The 18,484-nt window shown below is 43.5% G+C and overlaps 2 protein-coding genes across 3 annotated transcripts; one reads left to right on the top strand and one right to left on the bottom strand.

The window, feature by feature from the left end:
* Window positions 1-870: 870 nt before the first annotated feature.
* On the bottom strand, window positions 871-9,786 carry LOC118786439 (leucine-rich repeat-containing protein 74A). Its single transcript, XM_036541496.1, has 13 exons — window positions 9,672-9,786; window positions 8,133-8,308; window positions 7,943-8,050; window positions 7,630-7,723; window positions 7,487-7,536; window positions 7,272-7,353; window positions 7,011-7,096; window positions 6,387-6,581; window positions 5,237-5,332; window positions 4,758-4,901; window positions 4,355-4,459; window positions 2,091-2,176; window positions 871-1,474 (listed from the first exon to the last, which is right to left on the bottom strand). The coding sequence occupies exons 1-13, from the start codon at window positions 9,784-9,786 to the stop codon at window positions 871-873; spliced, it is 1,941 nt and encodes a 646-aa protein (XP_036397389.1).
* A 1,982-nt stretch (window positions 9,787-11,768) lies between these two features.
* angel1 (angel homolog 1 (Drosophila)) lies at window positions 11,769-17,651 on the top strand. 2 transcript variants are annotated; one of them, XM_036541540.1, is made up of 9 exons: window positions 11,769-12,259; window positions 12,419-12,639; window positions 12,821-12,890; window positions 13,407-13,849; window positions 14,465-14,597; window positions 15,041-15,151; window positions 15,367-15,397; window positions 15,541-15,704; window positions 16,748-17,651. In XM_036541540.1, the coding sequence occupies exons 1-9, from the start codon at window positions 11,809-11,811 to the stop codon at window positions 16,906-16,908; spliced, it is 1,785 nt and encodes a 594-aa protein (XP_036397433.1). In that variant the 5' UTR covers window positions 11,769-11,808; the 3' UTR covers window positions 16,909-17,651. The 2 variants fall into 2 exon arrangements, with proteins under 2 accessions (XP_036397433.1, XP_036397434.1); XM_036541541.1 differs by lacking the exon at window positions 16,748-17,651 and having other exon boundaries at window positions 15,367-15,402; window positions 15,541-15,650.
* The last annotated feature ends 833 nt before the right edge of the window (window positions 17,652-18,484 follow it).

Genomic DNA, 18,484 nt, shown 5'->3' with positions numbered 1-18,484 from the left:
GGCTGGTGTTTGTGGCCGTCCCCTTTTAAGCTCTGGCCTAATCTCATGGATCGATGGCACCTGCCACATTCTCACAGTCATCACCAGAGACCTCTCCCTGTGCTCACCTCAATGCAATCTGCTTTTACAACTGCCTGACATCACCTGTCTCAACTAAGACACAAAAAGCATTGGCTGAATTTTACTGATGTGCAAACACGCTGATGGTGTGGTATTTCAGCTGTAGCCTGACTTAATCCTGAGTGGCATGACTTGAACTTTAACATACAATGAGTGCTTTCAGAAAAACATCCCTTATTCTGTGGTGGCTATATTTGCCTTCTGTTCTTTAGGGATATGAAATTATATAACTTCCTTGTTTTGTCATGTCTGGAATTTGTATAGTACTGTCTTTATTTTCCAATCTGATATCTTAAAAAAACTGAAAAAACAGCAGAAAACCTACAAAATCCCACATTTTTATTAGGGACTTTCTGGCCCATGCTGTGCTGGCCAGAAAGGTGCAAATTGTTATTCTGTCACTCAAGCACAGACGTTTTTGTTTGGATATACTAAGACTAAGCATTTATACAGAAATTTGCATTTTGTGAATGACATGCGCTCATATGTCTCACTTACATCCACTACGTACTTTTCCCAAACTCCAAGACATAGGGAGTTTTTCTAGAAAATATAAAGTAATTTCAAGCTCTAATTAGATTTACATACTAAATAATAACCGCAATGACAAAAACTCTTTTACCATTTTTTTATAAAATACCTGGCAGCTTTTTAACCATGTAGCCCAACACTGAAATATTTGTGGTATGCAATAAATTTCCATGACATTACATGACATTCAATGTCCATGTCCAGGACACCTTTTCACATTCAGTGGAGTCCACGTGCTGTCTTATCTTGCCGTTTCTTTACCTTCTTCTTTTTCATCTTGGTGGTTTTTGGTTTTGTTGTAGGCTGCTTGTCAGTTAGGGCTGGCCTGGACCTGGTCAGCTGGTTGGCTGTTGGGCTCAGTTTGAGGGGTTCAACACTGGGATTGGAGATGGAGTGCACCCCTAGGGCGGAGGTGGGCTTGGCAGGTGGGGAGTGCAGGCCTTGTGTCAGCAGGTTGGGCTGGGAGTAGGAACGCACTGCCGGGGAACTGGGAGGGCGCGACCGTGCGGCGCCCCCTATGTGGGGCAGGTGGACGTGCTCGCTGCTCAGGTTGGACACCGAGTAGCGGCTGCTGTTGGACATGACAACATGGTGCCAGGAGCTGAGGGGCGTGGCCGAGAAGTGCTGCGGGCCACTGGAGTCCTCCTTTGTGCCCCCTGGGGACATGACCATGGAGCTGCGGGGTGTGACGGCCTCCACAGCACTCTGGAAGGTCTTGAGGATGCGGTCGCTCTTCTGCTTCTCCTTCTTCTGCCGCGACTCCACCTTGCGCAGCTGCCGCCGGTGGTCCCGCATCATCTGCTTCCTGGTGTCAGCCAAGCCCCTGCACAGCAAGGCATCATGAGAGGAAAGCAGATAGCTCATCACATCTGCAAACCCCTGAGGCCAAACTATCAGTCAGAAGCCATTCTGTCATTACAAAGTCTCCCGCTAATGTGTATGGAGCTTCCGTGTGCATTCACCTTCTCATATAATGTTTTTGTTTTCCACTCTTTACATAACATCCTGAGGAGGTAAATGGTAGGTAGATGGTAAGGTAAATGAATGCAGTGAATACACCATCAGATGCCATGTACAATAGAACGAGTCATGCTGAACTCATGCAGCTGTCCTTCCCTGTCAATGCCCACTCCTGATTCAAGGACACTTTCTAGATCATCCTGAACTATTCTTCTGCTCCATCTGGCAGCTCCCACAACACTAACAGACACAAAAAATCGACCAGAGAAAAGGGAGGGGAGGATTTTCTCTCTAGGGAATGGCTTCTCAATAAAATAGTAAATATGCAAGACTATGTGCATACAGACAAGAAAAACAAAAAGAGATGCTTGAGAATTGTGCACTAAAAGATTTATTGTTTCCTGCAATTATACGTTATATATTTACTTTCCACACCATCATCGGTCAGGGTAACAGCCAACTGTATGAGAAAAACCCACCTGTAGTCCACCATCCCAGTCCTCTCCCTGTCAAGCCTCTGTATCAGCTCCTCAATCTGGAAGCGGTCCAGAGGAATGCTGGATTGCTACAGTAGGTGCATATGAAGGAGAGAGACATTACTACTGGAAAGAAATGGCCTCTGAATTTCAGATCTTTCAGAGGGACATTATGTAAATGCTGCCTGCATCACTCTAAGAATTACACACAATAATGAGTTTTTGCTTATTTGCAAAAATGTGAACAGCTTAATTGGGAATCAGGTCTCTCCTGGTGGTGATAAAACAATGGGGTAATGGAACTGTCCTCTGAGTCCGTGTGCTCAGAAGTCGTGCTTAGTCGTGAATAAACCCTGCGTCCAGCATGGAAAATACCCCGTGGAAATCAGGGGGTCCCCCTACTGATACCTGCCAACATTTAGGTTTCAAAATATGGGAGGTTTTTTCGGTGCCGGGGTGGGGGGCTCAGCCCCTAATGAGAATGTGACATGCATACAGTGCCTTGCAAAAGTGTTCAGCCCCCTGCTAAATCACTCATTTCACTGGATAACAATTAATACATTAATATTTTTTCTATATATGATATTTTAATGTACAACAATAATACTTTTAATGATTTACTAGTAAGTGAGTTTTACACCACAAAATATTTTTCTTGCTCTCTCTCTTTCTTCCAGCTCCATCCTGCTCTCCCTCCTTCTCTCCCTATCTATCCTCCTCTCTCCCTCTTTTTGCTGTCAACCAAAAGGCAAACGTAACAACCAGACAGAGAATTTATAATCTAATAAAAGGTATAAATTGATCCATATCAATTTATAACATTATTCTAATTGAATACTGGGTTGCTGTGGGCAATGCAGTGAGGTAACGTCATTTTGACCTTAGTGTCTCACCAGAACCTGGCTGTTTTCTTTTAAAAAAAAAAAATCATATATCCATTTATGGAAAAAGAGACATTTCCAGTGAGTCAGGGTTTATTCCAATGCTTCAATTCACTGTCCATAAATGTACTGTAAATACACCAAAGCCCAATTCTATCACAATAAGAAACATTGGGACTACTTTAACTAAAATAATAAAGTGCATCAGTTAGCTCCTTAGCTGGCAACTGTTCAAGCAGACTAGCTCAGAAAGCTAACATTAGTCGGAAATCTCTAGTGAACTACATCAGCTAACGTTCTTTGACACTATTCACACCATTTAACTATAACCAGACTCTTTCTAAGTAAGGAATAAACCACGACTGGCGGTGCAGTTCTATGGAAATAAACTACGACCAGTGGCAGCGGGTGACCTGGAAACAGGGGAAGCTCGAACACTACCTTTAAATCTATCATTACTTTCAACTTGTTCCCCTTCATCCTCATTGATTAACAATAAAACAAATAATTCACAGAATAACAGACACCAACCATGTAATTAGAATAAATGATTATGCTCGCAATACACTGCAGATTGTCCGTACGTTGTGAAGCGATAGGGACTTCATGACTTATTCAACCGAGAAGCAGGAGTGTAAAAATGGGTGAAGAAATTAGTAAAGACATTACATAAGTTTGATCTGTCTTCATAACATGATTACTTCGGTATGTACAAATATGGAACTAGCATCATTACAAAGCTCCGATTCCAGTCTTTCTTGTGATATGTGTTCCATATCTATGCAATGACGAGTTCATGAGCAATTTAAACAAGAGTAATGGGTGCGGAGATGGACGCAGAGATGCATGCATATTATAACTATGATTAAATTTGATTTAAATTCAAAATTATTTTTCTCGCCAACACTTTGTCGCATAGACAAGCAACTAGCATCATTAGTGATGTATACTTTGTGAGCAATTCAACCGAGCAGAAGGGATGTGAATTTGGCTGCAGGCTGCGTCTGTCAGACTTTAAGAGTTAAAAGACATTTTTAGTGACAATTGCAAATGACAAATAATTTTTTAAAGATTTTTCCAGAGACCACCCCCCAAAATGTTGCGGTTGAGGCTTTCAGGGGGTCTCAAGTGTAAATCAAGGGGTCTTGGACCCCCGAGACCCCTCCGTATTTCGCAGCTTGCCTGTGTCGTGTAAGAGTGGCACCGAATAGCCGGACGAATGAGGGCGAAACTAATTCCGTGTGCACACAGAGGCCTCTCCTTTCACTTGAGTGAGTGCTCCTGAGCGCTGTGGTACATCGGAAATTCAATAGCCCATTCAAAGTTAGCAAATGTCAGCGGCCCTCCTTGGAGACGGGGGCCTTGGAAATGTGCACTGTCTCGGACCTGAACTGCCCTCCTGAAGTCCGCGACAGGCACACGCATAGTGCCATCCTTGTCGATGTTCCGGAAGAAGTCCCAAAGGCGCAGCTTGCGCTCGTCTAGGTAATCCTGCAGAAGAAGCAGGTGGTTGGGGTTAGCCAGTGTCATCTTCAATTCTGGGAAAGAGTATATGTGCTTTTTTATATATAAAAAGCCATACATTAAGCGTTATTGGAAATGCACAGCTGTTTCTACACCTTTTACAGCATACTATATAAACAAACCTTCCTCGAGCGTGATTACATTACAGTACAGGCAGTGTGATCTGCTTATCATTTCAGAAGCAAATTAGCCAATAAACTTATGCATGTTACAGGAGTCAATACCCTATTTTACATACATTTACTAAATACCATTTATGCTGTACCTGGATGACCTTCATGGGGTCACGCCGCTTTGGGGGCTTCTTGGCGATGAAACCACCAACGCCACCAAAATACACCTCTAAACTGGGATGCTCCTGACAAGTGACTTCGAGCAGGTGCACAAAGTTCTCATTCACCAGCACATTCTACAAAGAGACACACAGGGCCTCAAAAAGCACTGTCCAGAACCTTTAAAGTAGTTACAGCATCCATTGCTACGGCATGTCATACTTTATTTATGTGTGATCATATTTCATTGCATTGCTTTATCTGTCTTTATTTTTCCTTTTCTTGTGAGTTGGCAAGCTAATGTATTATACTGTAGGTGACAGATTCCTAATCTCCAAGTAGTGCTTCTATTTTGGGACTAGGTAGGAGGGATAGAGCATATGGATGGAAGAAACAAACCAAATATCATTCGGTGTAACTTGGGGGGTGAGGCGGTATGGATAAAGCAATGAGGGAGAAAGGCAGAACTCACAGAGATGTTAATCTCTTCCAGGGCAGATTTGGGGGTGTTCCTGATGACATTAAGAAGAGCAAGCGCACCCTCCACAGTGATTGAATTGTAGGCCAACTGCAGGAGTATAACATTATATTACACTCAGTTAACAGACACTCTTATCCAGAGCAACTTCCAGCATAAGAGAAACGAAGTGTATCCATCCAAGTTATATGAGCAACAGTAACAGACCAGGTTAACAACGCTCCCAGACTAGCAAGTACACGTACAACACCATTCAAGTACCACCACAATTTAACATGTCCTAATCTGCCTAAAATGATGCCTAAAAAATGATGGGAAGTTGTTAAGTACATACACTACCATCTCAATTTCACTAAATCACAATATCTGTAACACATAACATACATGCTGGTCATCTATCTAGCCCACATGCCACAAAAACAGCATGCTGCAGAACATTTCCTGAATTTAAATTCAAATGAACGCATTTGAGTATTCTCCCATGTACACTATTAGGACAAAAGTATTCGGACGCCTGACCATTACATTGTAATGACATTGTATTCAAATACATTTACTCTAATATGGGGTTGGTCCCCCTTTTGCAGCTATAACAGCTTCCACTCTTCTTGGAAGGCTTTCCACAAGATTTTGGAGTGTTTCTGTGGGAATTTGTGCCCATTCATTCTGTAGAGCATTTATGAGGTCAGGCACTGATGTTGGACGAGAAGGCCTGGCTCACAATTTCCGTTTCAGTTCATCCCAAAGGTGCTTGATGGGGTTGAGGTCAGGGCTCTGTGTGAGCCAGTCAAGTTCTTCCACATCAAACTCATCAAACCGTGTCTTTATGGTCCTTGCTTTGTGCACTGGGGCACAGTCGTGTTGGAATAGAAAAGGGCCTTCCCCAAACTGTTGCCACAAAGTTGGAAGCATAGCATTGTCCAAAATGTCTTGGTATGCTGAAGCATTAAGATTGCCCTTCACTGGAGATAAGGGGCCTAGCCCAAACCCTGAAAAACAGGCGTGGCCAAATACTTTTGTCCATATAGTGTATCTCTCTATAATGATAAAATGTCCATTAGTTTGACATGTGCTAGTGTTTTCACACCAGCCAGTGTTTTACAGAGGCTGCTGCAGTGAGCGAAGCGTCTGAGCACGCACCCACCCGCAGCACTCTGAGTGTGTCGTTGGCCTCCAGGCCCTTGCACAGCATGCCTGCCCCCTCGTTGGTGATGCGGTTGTTGCTGAGGTCCAGGTGCACCAGGGTGTTGTTGAACTTGAGGGCCTCCCCCAGCGCCAGGGCCCCCTCATTCCCGAAACCATTCCAGGAGAGGTCCAGGTATTTCAGGGTCACATTTACCTAGAGAGTTTGTGGTGGTGGGGGGGAGTGATGTTATATTTCCCAAGTACAATAGTGGGCTTCAAGAATCAAAGATCAGGGTTTCAATACTCAGCTGTTTGCGGGAAGTTCAGGTATTATCATTGGAAAGACAATAGCTGTCATTACATATCTGCCCGCACTTATACATGTGTATGTATGCTTAATGCATGTGTGTTTGTAACTATATGTATACGTGTGTGTGTGTGTGTGTGTGTGTGTGTGCATGAGTAGACACAGCATATTTTGCTGTATGGTTTACAGACTGCAGCAGTACTTGTTCTAATTTATATCATACTCCATGGCCTCCTTGGTAAACTTGACTTTTACCCATAGGGTTCTGTTTTTCCAAACCTTTTGGGTTGCCAGTTTTGGTAGTTGACAGCTTCTGAGGGTAAAGTCCGCCCTCACCTTGAGCCCAGCACACAGTGCCACTGCCCCTTTCATGCGTAGGTGATTCCAGCTCAAGTCCAGCACTTCCAGACCTTCATTGTTGGCTAAGGGAAGCAGACATGCACTTCAGTGGCTGGTGAGTCCACAGTTACGCAAAGTGAAATGCTTTGAACACAGAGATCATGGTTATGGCCTTGAATATTGTATAACTGGCCTTTACTTCGGCCAAACCATAGCAAGCTGCAATCGTCATACAGTTGCTTACTATACTTTTCCTACCTAACATCTGACCCAAATGCTCTCCTCCTTTCTCGCGAAATTTGTTATGACTCAGGTCCAGCTCCTTTACTCTGTAGTTGCTCTAGTTGTGGGGGAAATTATCACATTGGTACACATGAGGACTTCATCATAACACAATTAACACAATTAACACAATAGTTTAGCTGTCATCACAAGGCAGATATCTGTACCAAACGCATTGCTCCAAGACTTACTGACAAGGCATCTGCAAAGTTTTTTCCATCATCGTCAATGAACCCGTTACCTGGTTATTAATGGAAAGAAATTTCTGAAAGATTAAATAGTATGTATACATATTTCATTTTAAAGAGTACAGAAACATGCCAATATGCCCTACCTGATAACCTAATAGATTTGATGGAAATATTTTCAAGCAGCATTTTAGTGATGTACTCAGCACCTGCGGATTCAAGGTGATTGTTGGAGAGATTCTGTCAAACAGGAAAAAAATGCATCAATCTTAGATGGAATGAAGGTTGAAAACGTGTGTGCTTTATAAATCTATTGCCCTCTAGTGGCCACATACGGACGTCTCATTGTACAGTTAAATTGTTTTGTAAAAACATCAGTCAGTCTCAGATCACTGAATTAAGCTGCTAAAATAATATCACTGTTAACCCCAGGTATATCTGTTGCTTATTTAAACTTACTAGATTCTGTATGGTGATATTTGCCTTCAACATCTCCACAAGGTATTTGGTCCCCTCAGCTAGCAGATAGTTGTCCTCCAGTTCCAGGGTTGTAATCTGCATTTCAGTCTGAATGGACATGTATGAGTGTGCTGGATTGAAATGCCAAAATGAAATCATGCACAGCCTTGGAGGTCGCTCAGACACTCACCACTAGGGCGATAGCCAGCGCCTTGCCCCCTAGAGGTCCCAGACCATGGTGATTCAGATTAAGGGTGGTGGTACCCAGATTTCGCAGGAAGTAGGAGACCGGCACCACGCCCACCATTTGGCAGGCCTGTAGATATATTTCAGCTGTAGACACCTCCTTATCCTTCTTCTCCCTCTCTAAGTAGCATGAGATGCACCAATTGAGTCATTGGCTGTACCGTCAAATTAACATAAACCTGAACATCTACATTACATTACATTACGTGCATTTAGCAGATGCTGTTATCTAGAGCAGTTCATACCACAAAAGAACAGAAGTGTATCCATCCAAGTTATATGAGCAGACCTATTTATCAACACTCCCAGACCAGCAAGTGCATGCACAGCACCATTCAAGTATCTCAAGTTTAATTTATAGTAATCTGACACTAGACAGCGTAATTAAGATGATCTCTTTTTCTCGGATATGTCATCGTTTTGGGACCTAAAATATCCGTCCAGATTTCTTCACACATAAGAATGCATTTGTTTTGGACGTTCCATAGACCGTACATTTAAAGACAAAGAGCCCAGTATTATGTCTGTTCCATAGACTGGTTATTTATTGAATGTAAACTACAATTAGCAGTGTGCATATGTGTTAAACGTCGAGAAGCGTTGTGAGCGAGGTAGTTACAGCCGGAAAGTTGAACACTGACACCGCGTTGAACAGTACAATGCCCAAACGCAAATGTAAATTCACCGATGATTTACAGAAAATAAAATTCCTGGGTGTTTCGGTTTGGTGGTGTTTTCGGTTGGAGAATGAGAAGCCGAATGCACCGTCTGCAGCGCCGACACGTACGAGAGTAAGATTTATTTGGGCATATATCATATTGAGGCATATCATTAACAAAAAAGATTGAATCGTCTATTGTCTTTCGGATTGTTAAGACTTTATTCTTGTTAAAGAGGAAAAACACTTAAATTTATAAATAATATATTTATGGTAACTGATTTTTATTCAATCTTATGGCCAGAAGAAGTAACAGTGTAACTTCTGTACAAAGATAACTTGTTTGAAGAGTTTGAAACCGAATATACAGTATGGTTTGGCATTGTCCTCAATGTATGCCATTTAAGCTTTCTAATTGTTAAAAAGGAGAGAAAACTGCTCAATGACGCTGTTGTCTTGTAAATGCCTATCCCCTCTCTAATGAAAATATATGAAAAAAACGAGTAAGATTTATTTGGGAATATATTGTATTGAGACATTTGTTATCAACAAGAATACTTTACAAAAGACAAAAATAATGCAACCAGCAGTACCGTCTGCATTTTTTTTTCTCAGATTGAAGACTTGTTTTGTTAAAGACAAACACCTGTCACACCTTACCTGATCAAAGCTGGAAATCACAGAACTGGACCCAAATATTCTATTCGTTAACATTTATGAAATCAAACAAAGTGCAACCCTGGCAAAAAATTAGAGACAATTCGTGATTATATAATAAGATCATCGTGATCCCCATCCCCCACGGTTTAAAGAGAATTGTTTTACCTTCATCCTCCAGGTCTGTATCCCACTCGTCCCATCCACTGGGCTCCTTCATAGGGGGAGAGTCAGCCCTCTCCTCCAGGCTGAGAGACTCGAGGGACACACTGCACTGGGCCATCTCCTCCCCCCCTCAGAGTTCACCAGATCCAGTCTAAAAGATGCCTGTGTAGCAGAGCTGATGTGATTAGCTCATGTGAGTCCTGCGTAAAGCCTTAGGTAGCGGGTAGCAGGTAGCCGAGCGGTTAAGAGTTAAGAGTTTTTATTTTTATGTCTATGGATTAATCAGCCTTTCTGAAAGCCGGAAAATCTGCTGTTTAGCCCTTTGTTCACACAAAGCCTGTCTAAAGGTGTCTTTATGCTGGGCCCCAGCTGTTACAATGTGATTCAGTGTAGACTGTCTTTGTAACTCTATCTTGTAACCCTATCTGTGTTTGGACTAAATTGTCATGAGAACCTACAAGAGTTAAAGGGAATTAATGAAAAATTTATTCCAAAGTGCCTGAATGAACACATTTATATTGGTAATATTTTTATTATTTTGTTTACAGTGTTTGAAGTGGAATAAATGGAATCATACATGGCTACAGAAATTAAAATCTTTTAAAATAGGAGTACTGTAGAAGGACATTAAGATCTTTATCATAGATACGATAAAAATGATTAAATGTTTAGTTGCATATTTTGTAATTTTGTGTATGCTTTGATAAGAAACATGAAAACACAGTACAGCATTGCTAAATATGTTTATTCGCCGTATTGAAATACAGTTGAACATTGAGGTAGTTGGTGAGATTTTCAATGTATCCTTTCAGCTTACAAATTTATACATGAAAGCTGGCAAGCGTGTTTAATACAAAACATTTGCCCACCTAACAAGAATTATGAATACCATTTATTTGCATCTGAAACAAAGTGAACAATGACCCTTTCAGTTAGCTCAGCAGCGTCTCCTAGCGTAACAATGCGCCAGCTGGCCCGCGTGCAGTGTTCTGGAATTCTGAATGTGCTATGAATAAAGTTTTGACTATACAGGAAGCGCGTGGGGGCGTCAGTGTCGGGATGATTGGAAGTCTTGTTTATTACGTACTTTTCCCTTTAACGCGCTTTGTATACAGCTTTTCAGGTAAATATGCGTGGAATATTCGGCAAAATTCATGCTGCGTTTCGGTTTCCATGTTGTTGTTATTTTTTTCTGAGAGCAGACTATGACGTAGCCTGTCACAATATACAGTCCGTGGAGACTGCAAAGTACCAGGTAGCTGTACGTATGGCTGCTTAAAGTTGCCTCATAAATATTGCGTGCATTTTGAGGATTGCCTGCGTAATTTTAACCGCAATAACCAAATCTGTGTATATGTTGAAGGAATGTGTTCATGATTGCAAGGGCAGCAGCAAATATTGAATGCATTTTGGAGAATAGCGTTCGTATTTACAAGAACAACAAACACGTGCTGTTGGGAAAACTAACAGCATACATCCTTTCCCGGATGTTGTCGTCACTGGGCACCTGTTTGTAACTGAAACAAATCAGACAGAAATACAAACGCTCAAATAACAACCGAAAAAAGTGGTCTGGTATGAACTGTACAGTTATCAAATTTGAACTTCACAATTCTGTACCTTGAAATCGAAATTTCCTGCCATACACGGGTAATAAAAAAAAACTTAAACTGAATTGAAAGTACAATGAAATGCATACAATCAGTGAATTACAATTTTGATACAAATACAATTGGTGTTATCACTGCAGGGAGTTCTTTGAGTGATGCTGTCATAAGAGTGTAGATAGAATATCAGCCTGTTCTTCAGTGTAACCTCTGACATCTCTTTGCGATGCACAGGTAAAACACAGAAGCATAGCCCTGCGAGAGAAGGCCTCTCAGTGTTCATGAATGGCTCGGAGGTGTGGGATGGTGGCGGCACACCCGTGCAGAGGCTGAGTGAAGAGCAGACGGCCTGCCCGGGGCAGTGTCTTAGCGTCGGAACTGTCCCCCCGCAGCAGACGGAGGAGGGGCCGAGGGGAGGTGTGACCTGGGAGGGGGCGACCCATGCTCAGGAGCCGGGGGAGGGGGAGGGGGAGGAGGAGGCGGGGGCGGGGGATGTTAAGAAGGAGGGAGTAGCCCTTGTTTGTGAGAAAGGAATGGAGGGGGTGACACTGAGGGAGGAGCCAGGGATGGAGGTGGGGAGTCCTTTGGCTGAAAGCAGTGAGAGGGGGGTGGGGACTCAAGAGGAGGAGGGAGGGGTCAGGCAGCAGGAGGGACTCGGGAGTGAGGGCCTGGTGCCAGAGGGGGTAACTGAGACGGAGGGGCAGCAGCCGGAGGGAGAGGCCGAGGCTCCTGGCTCTGACCCAGGGGCAGAGTCTGCAGAGACCAGCGCTGGCGAGCAGCGCCATGCCGCGTCCAGCACAGTGCTGGACCTGGGCGCTCTCCTCTCAGAGACTAACATGGAGACCTGGGGAGGCTTTGCACAGCCCCTGCACCCTGGCTGGCATTTCCCCACAGGACCCGGGCTTAGCGATGTGGTGCACTGCCCATCTTGGCAGTTCCCTGCCATGAGCTATTACCCTCTGCAGGAGGTGGTGCCCTTTGAAGGTGAGTGGGGTTCGGCTTTGTATCTCTGCTCGTTATATACATCTCAACTGGACAATGTGATGATGCCGTCCTTCAGCAAGCCCACTGTGCTGCAGATCATTAAAGTCAGCATGCTTTGTGTGATCCGAATGGGTCAAAAGACTCCCTCTTGCTCTGCAGTGGTGTGGAGGGTGTGGGAGAGCCTGCCTGGAGCCGGCTCTGAGCCGGAGCCTCACCAGGGTCATGACCTGTTCGAATTCTCAGTCATGTCCTACAACATCCTCGCCCAAGACCTGCTGGAGGCCAACATGGACCTGTACCGCCACTGCGCCCCGGAGGTGCTGGCCTGGGAGTTCCGCTTCCAGAACATTCTCGGAGAGTTCCAGAAGTGGGATCCCGATGTGAGTGGCGCCTTATTGCACTGCCCTGAGCAGTACCGTCTGTGACGGTGTGGCCCTTAGTGTATGAGTGGATTTCAGTGTGTGTTGGGTGAGTTCCCACGCTCTGGTCTTTGGGCTTTGTCTTTGGCTCATTGTTGGGTGTGACAAAGCGTGTTGAGCTGTGTTCTGCCTGTGTTTTTAGATCCTGTGCCTTCAGGAAGTCCAGGAGAACCATTATACCGAGCAGCTCCGCCCTGCCCTCTCGGACCTGGGTAGGCATGAGGCGCTTTGGCCCTCAGAGAGGGTGTGTGATCAGAGTGTGATATGGGCTCACCCTTTTTCCAGCCAGTGTTGGCTGGATTGTGGCGCAGGTGCTTTGGGGTGTGTCATTGTTCATCCAGCTGGTAAAATTGCTAGTTTTCTGCCTGCTAATACTGAATGAAATAATTCTTACCCTCACTCAAATCAGCAGATGTTTCAGATCAACCTGTGGTTAGAAGTGAGTGTTCAAGAGAGATTGGAAAGTGTAGGAAAGGGCTTGCTGATAAACTTAGCGTGTAATCAGAAATTTAGGGAAATGTTACTCTGGCAAGACTCCAGGAACATTTGTGTGATCCCAGTCTTGTAGTTAATGCAATCACAAGTTACTCCAAACACTACTCTGGAAGGCTTCACAATCAAACACTACTGAAGTCCCGGTGTGCTATTGGACACACATAGATATGTCAGACACTTTTCTTAGACTAACCAAAATCGCAGTAACATGGAATCTCGACCCCCTCTTCCAGGGTATGCCTGTGTGTACATGCGGCGCACCGGCGCTAAGACAGACGGATGTGCAATCTGTTACCGCCAGAGCCGCTTCTCCCAGGTGTCATGCAGGCTTGTGGAGTTCTACAGACCCCAGGTGGAGATGCTGCACCGCAACAACGTGGGCGTGGTGCTGCTCCTTCAGCCCATCACCCTCCAGGGGTCAGAGGTCAGGGTGCAGGGGCCTCCGCTCTGCGTGGCCAACACCCACCTCCTGTTCAACCCTAGGAGAGGCGATGTGAAGCTAGCCCAGCTGGCAATACTGTTTGCCGAAATCGACAACGTGGTGAAGAGCTGGAGGCTGAAGGGGACCTGCTGCCCCATCATCCTCTGCGGGGACTTCAATTCAGTCCCTAACATGCCGCTGTATCAGTTCATCACTACCGGGCAGCTGTACTACCATGGGCTGCCTGCATGGATGGTAAGCCCTATGACTCTGACATCTCTGGGATGAGTCCTTGTCCCTCGATACTTGTGGAATACTGTATTCTGATTTTCATCATACTGTTTCATCATACTTACCTTAGGGTGGCAGTGCAGCATACTGGTAAGGAGCAGGGGTCATAACTAAAATATTGTTGATTCGATTACCCACCGCAGCAATGCTGCTGTCCACTTGGGCAAGGTACTTAACCCAGAATTTATCCCAGTTAATATCCAGCTGTAATATAAATGGATAACGTGAAAATTGTAACCTATTAAGTCGCTCTGGATCAGAGCATCTGATAAATGACAATAATGTAATGTGATGTATTTCATGCAGGTACAGAAATTCGTGTGTCATGTGAGGTAATTTTTCTGCTTTTCCAGTCAGCGTGTCAGTAATCTTTTGAGCCTTCCAGTAATCCAAATGAACGCAAAAGCTCTCGTATGACCAAATCTACTAGTCTGACACGTTAAAGATTGAAACGTCATACAGCAGCAGAATACTGACATAACACTCTTCAGCATTAACCATTTAAAGAGAAATACCACTTTTTGCTGGTTTTTTCCTCCACGTGAACTTCTAATGAATATTTTTTTAATGTTGTGTCAGATATCGGGCCAGGAGGACTTGTCCTACAAAACCTACCACCGGAGGCTGTTCGCCCCCTTGTGGCCAAGCTCTCTCGGCATCAGTGACAGCTGTCAGTTTGTGTCAGGCTGTGCAAGAGAGGGAAAAGAATCAGGTCAGGAGGAGTGCGCTCTGTTGAGTTCACAGGTTAGGTGCCAGCCTGTACCCGTGAAGGTCTTTATGCTGGTGCAGTTAACCCAAGCTGACAGGCATGCTTTCTCTTAAGTGTCCAGATTCAAGTCATGGGGCTGCAGCACTGAACACTGAAATCTGTCTCCTTCTAAAAAACGACAGTACTGACCAAGCTCTAGGGATAGAGCTCTTCAGCTGTTGTGTAGACTGTATGCTCATGTACTTACATTTTAATGGAAAATGTTATTGAGACGATTTTAATTACTGGGCATTTTTGTAAAGTGAAAATGAAAGTTGTTGCAGCAGCCATGCTGTAATTCAGTAGGAGAATTATGTATTTGGACACTTTCTTGGCTCTGCCAATATGCAGGCATTTTTCGCCTTTGTCAATAAGCTGTTAATTTAGTCTTCACACCTCCTTTGCAGGGAGCCTCCATTACGATCGCGACTTTCTCCTTCAGCTGCGTTTCTGTGAGGCTGCTCTGATCCGCCCCGAGACCCTGGAGCTGATACCAGGCGTGACAGATGCTACTCCAGGTAACACTGAATTACGCTTTAAGAGGTGGGTGGGGGGTGGGGTGTGTGTGTGTGTGGGGGGGGTATTCACTTCTCCCTTCTGTTGTTGAATGTTAGTTTGGTGGGAACTTTGGATCTCTTCCTTCAGGTGAGTTAGTCTTGAATGTAAGCATTCCAGATTTAATAAAAAAGTGATTATGAATCATTCAGCTCTTCACCACTCTGTTCTTTCATAGACCCCTTGGAAAAACAGCCATGCATCCCAAGGTCAGGTCAGATCTTTTCAGACCTTTTTCAAGCTCTGTACATTTCCACTCCAGCAGCTGTATCTGACTGATAATGTAGCTTGCCAGAATACATACAGGAGCACTGTTCAGATGAGCTGTGAACAAAGCCATCTCTGCCCTCAGGTTTAGGGGCACTATTCGCCATACCTTAAAACTTCGGTCGGCCTACAGCCACTTCATCAGCGGCACCAACAAGCCCGAGGTGACCACCCTGCACTCTGAGTTTGGGGCGACAGTGGACTACATTTTCTACTCCGCCGGGCCTGGCGACTGTGGCCAATGTGGAGGTGAGTGACAAGAGAACAACAACTCACCTAGGACCTCCCAGTTCATGTCATGGATTTTCTCGAAAAAAATTCATGTGAAAACTTCTGTCAAATTCATGGAACCTTGCATGTATCCTATAGCTCTACTCCAAATACATAATACATAGATATAACATCTTCAAATTTTTTATATATTTGCAATGAATATTAACACTTTCCCATAAAAAAAGTTTCAAGGAAATTAAAATAATCCTTCCTGGGAAAATATACAGTCAAAACATCTTAAAAAGTGGGTTTTTTTAAGCTCCGAAGCTATATTTAGCAAGATCTGTGGCACTCAATTTTTTATGCATGATCAAATAACTTCTAGATGTGATAGAACTATACTAATACTACACAGAATCAAAATTTGGTTGCGAGAAAGTGAAAACTAGTGGAGATATTAATTTTTGAAAATTGAAGATTCTTCGTTTGGGTAAAGAATAATTTATTTTTATTAATTCCATTACTGTAAAACATTCAGTGCAACTATTTACATGAATACATGTTGCAAATTATCCTTTGGGTTTCTTGGATGTTCAGTACAAATTTCAACCCAATCCAGTGAAAAATAAGCAGTTGGTGAGGTTTATAATACACATACAAAGAATCGCAAAAATGATGAAATTTAGCTTCACAAATTCACGATTAAAAAAGCATTTGGAGTAGAGCTATAGGATTTTGCATGATCCCATGAATTTAATAGAAGTTTTTACATGAATTTTTTTGAGAAAATCCATGACATGAACTGGGAAAAGTTCTGAATTCTGGGTGAGTTGGCACGGAATGACCTATTTTTAAGTCCGTTATGCATTACGTAACTAACTGCACTGTTTGAGAGACCCTGTAGTTGAACACTCAGATAAACAAAATTGGAATTGTATCTCCCTTCGATGAATTACTTCAAAAACATTTTCCTGGCTTGATACATTCTTGCATACAGTACATTTAATAATTTTACATAATACATTACAGCATTAATACAGAGCTGTGTATGCAAATAGTCATATTCCTGTACGTTTTAGGAGGTGGACACCAGCAGGATGGGGGTCTAAAGCTCATTGGCCGCCTTGCCCTCCTATCAGAGGAGGATCTTTGGCCAATGAAAGGACTGCCCAATGAGATCTTCTCATCGGACCATCTCTGTCTCCTGGCAAAGTTCCAGCTTGATCCGGGTCATGCATGAGGGCCACCCGGGTGTGCGGTCATTTGGAAGGAGATGAGTGAGAAACCTTTCTCATTCAGGTTTTAAGATTTTCCTCTTTAAACACTTAACAAATGGGCCTTGGTCCAGCTGAAAAGCAAAAAGCTGCTTGCAGACCACTGTGCTGGTGTATGGAAAAGAGACTTTTTCATTTACACAAAGAATACGGAGTGTTGCCTTGAGTGTGCTCTGAATTATTGTATTCAGTTTTTTTATTTATGAACAAAGGCCAGTTGACCAGAGGTAGAGTATTATCAAAGATTTTTTCTTTGCATGTGTCAACAAAAAACATCCAAAACTGCTTCAGCCTGTAGTTCTGTAGTTATCACTTTTATTTCAACTGTGTTCTTGCCGTGGAGATTTCAAGGCAGAGTTCAAGGAGTCTGGCAGACCTCCAGGATACTATTAAATTTCACACACAACAGAAACTGCAGGTTTATTTTGTACTTGAACTGTGGAGGTTTTGGAAGTTGCTTTTCTCTGGGATGTCTGAAGGTGAGAGGGGTGAAGGGAGAGCGAACAGAAATATAACACAGAAAGAGGGAAGACAGAAAGCCTGTATTCTGCAGTGGAGTAGAATCAACATCTTTGAAGTATTTACTAACAGCAGAACCAAACTGTGAACTGGCAACACATACCTCAGTGTTAATTTCCGTTCCATTGAATTTCCCTTTGCCTTTCTCGCTGATTTTTGAGGCTTTCATTTTACAGGTGGCAGAAAACTCATATAATAAATATTTTGTGTAAAACATGTGTACACATGGTGTATTTTGGCACAGACCTAAATCACATTGGCTGTGCCAGCATATTCTCAGGTTGCTCATCAGCACACTGGACCCAATTAAAAACATGGAGTTCCTCCCCAGTCCAGATTTGGCTCCTGATACTGTCTGGTCTGCAGGGAGAGCTTTTGAAAATACTCCTTTGCTCTGAGGGCATCCAGCACTCCAGCGCTTTTAAAGTATTCGAGTAGTGTCGCTGAGAAATTGTGTGGACTAGCTCCTGTATTTCTGGAAACCCTTGTCCCTCCTTGCACTGTGTGTCTGGGTGAAGATGTGTTGAGTGACTGAATTATTCATCTGGATTGCAAGAGGCAGTCAAGCATGAGGGGGCGGAGTTTCCTCAACCAAGCTGCAGCCCTCTTTGTAAACAGCATTTAGAATTACTGGGAAAGTGTGATGAATGTTTGATTCTTCTGCATGAAAACTTTTCCACTTCTGTTATATCGGGGGGAAACTAAGTGCTGAGAATGTGCCTCATGACATTGCGCATGACATTACATTTAGATTACATGATTTATTAGCATTGCAGACAGTGGAGTGGCCTGTACAGCACACATTTAACATCTGATCCATCACAGCTGGATGTGTACACAAGGAATTCAGGGTAAGCACATTGCTCAAAGGTTCAACAGTGCCTCAGCCTAGATTTAATTCCACAACCTGGTGATGAGCCTCATTCCTCACCCTGCTACTGCTCCAAAATGAAGGAAAGAGCCCCCTTTGTGAGGTACAAAGAGCAATATGAAAGTTAAAGACAAGACTTGCTTTTCACGGGG

This window comes from Megalops cyprinoides, chromosome 12 (genome assembly GCF_013368585.1).
Source record: "Megalops cyprinoides isolate fMegCyp1 chromosome 12, fMegCyp1.pri, whole genome shotgun sequence".
In the NCBI taxonomy this organism is placed as follows: Eukaryota; Metazoa; Chordata; class Actinopteri; order Elopiformes; family Megalopidae; genus Megalops; species Megalops cyprinoides.
Note: the sequence above shows the minus strand (reverse complement) of the source record. Positions and strands in the feature narration are given on the sequence as shown.

Coding starts and splice junctions, on each gene's coding strand:
- LOC118786439 (XM_036541496.1), bottom strand. CDS start 9,786: ATGGCCCAGTGCAGTGTGTCCCTCGAGTCTCTCAGCCTGGAGGAGAGG. Junction 7,724..7,942: donor ATATCACCATACAGAATCTA/GTAAGTTTAAAT, acceptor CCTGTTTGACAG/AATCTCTCCAACAATCACCT. Junction 4,460..4,757: donor ACCCCATGAAGGTCATCCAG/GTACAGCATAAA, acceptor CTTCTTCTGCAG/GATTACCTAGACGAGCGCAA.
- angel1 (XM_036541540.1), top strand. CDS start 11,809: ATGGAGGGGGTGACACTGAGGGAGGAGCCAGGGATGGAGGTGGGGAGT. Junction 13,850..14,464: donor ATGGGCTGCCTGCATGGATG/GTAAGCCCTATG, acceptor ATGTTGTGTCAG/ATATCGGGCCAGGAGGACTT. Junction 15,152..15,366: donor CGTGACAGATGCTACTCCAG/GTAACACTGAAT, acceptor GTTCTTTCATAG/ACCCCTTGGAAAAACAGCCA.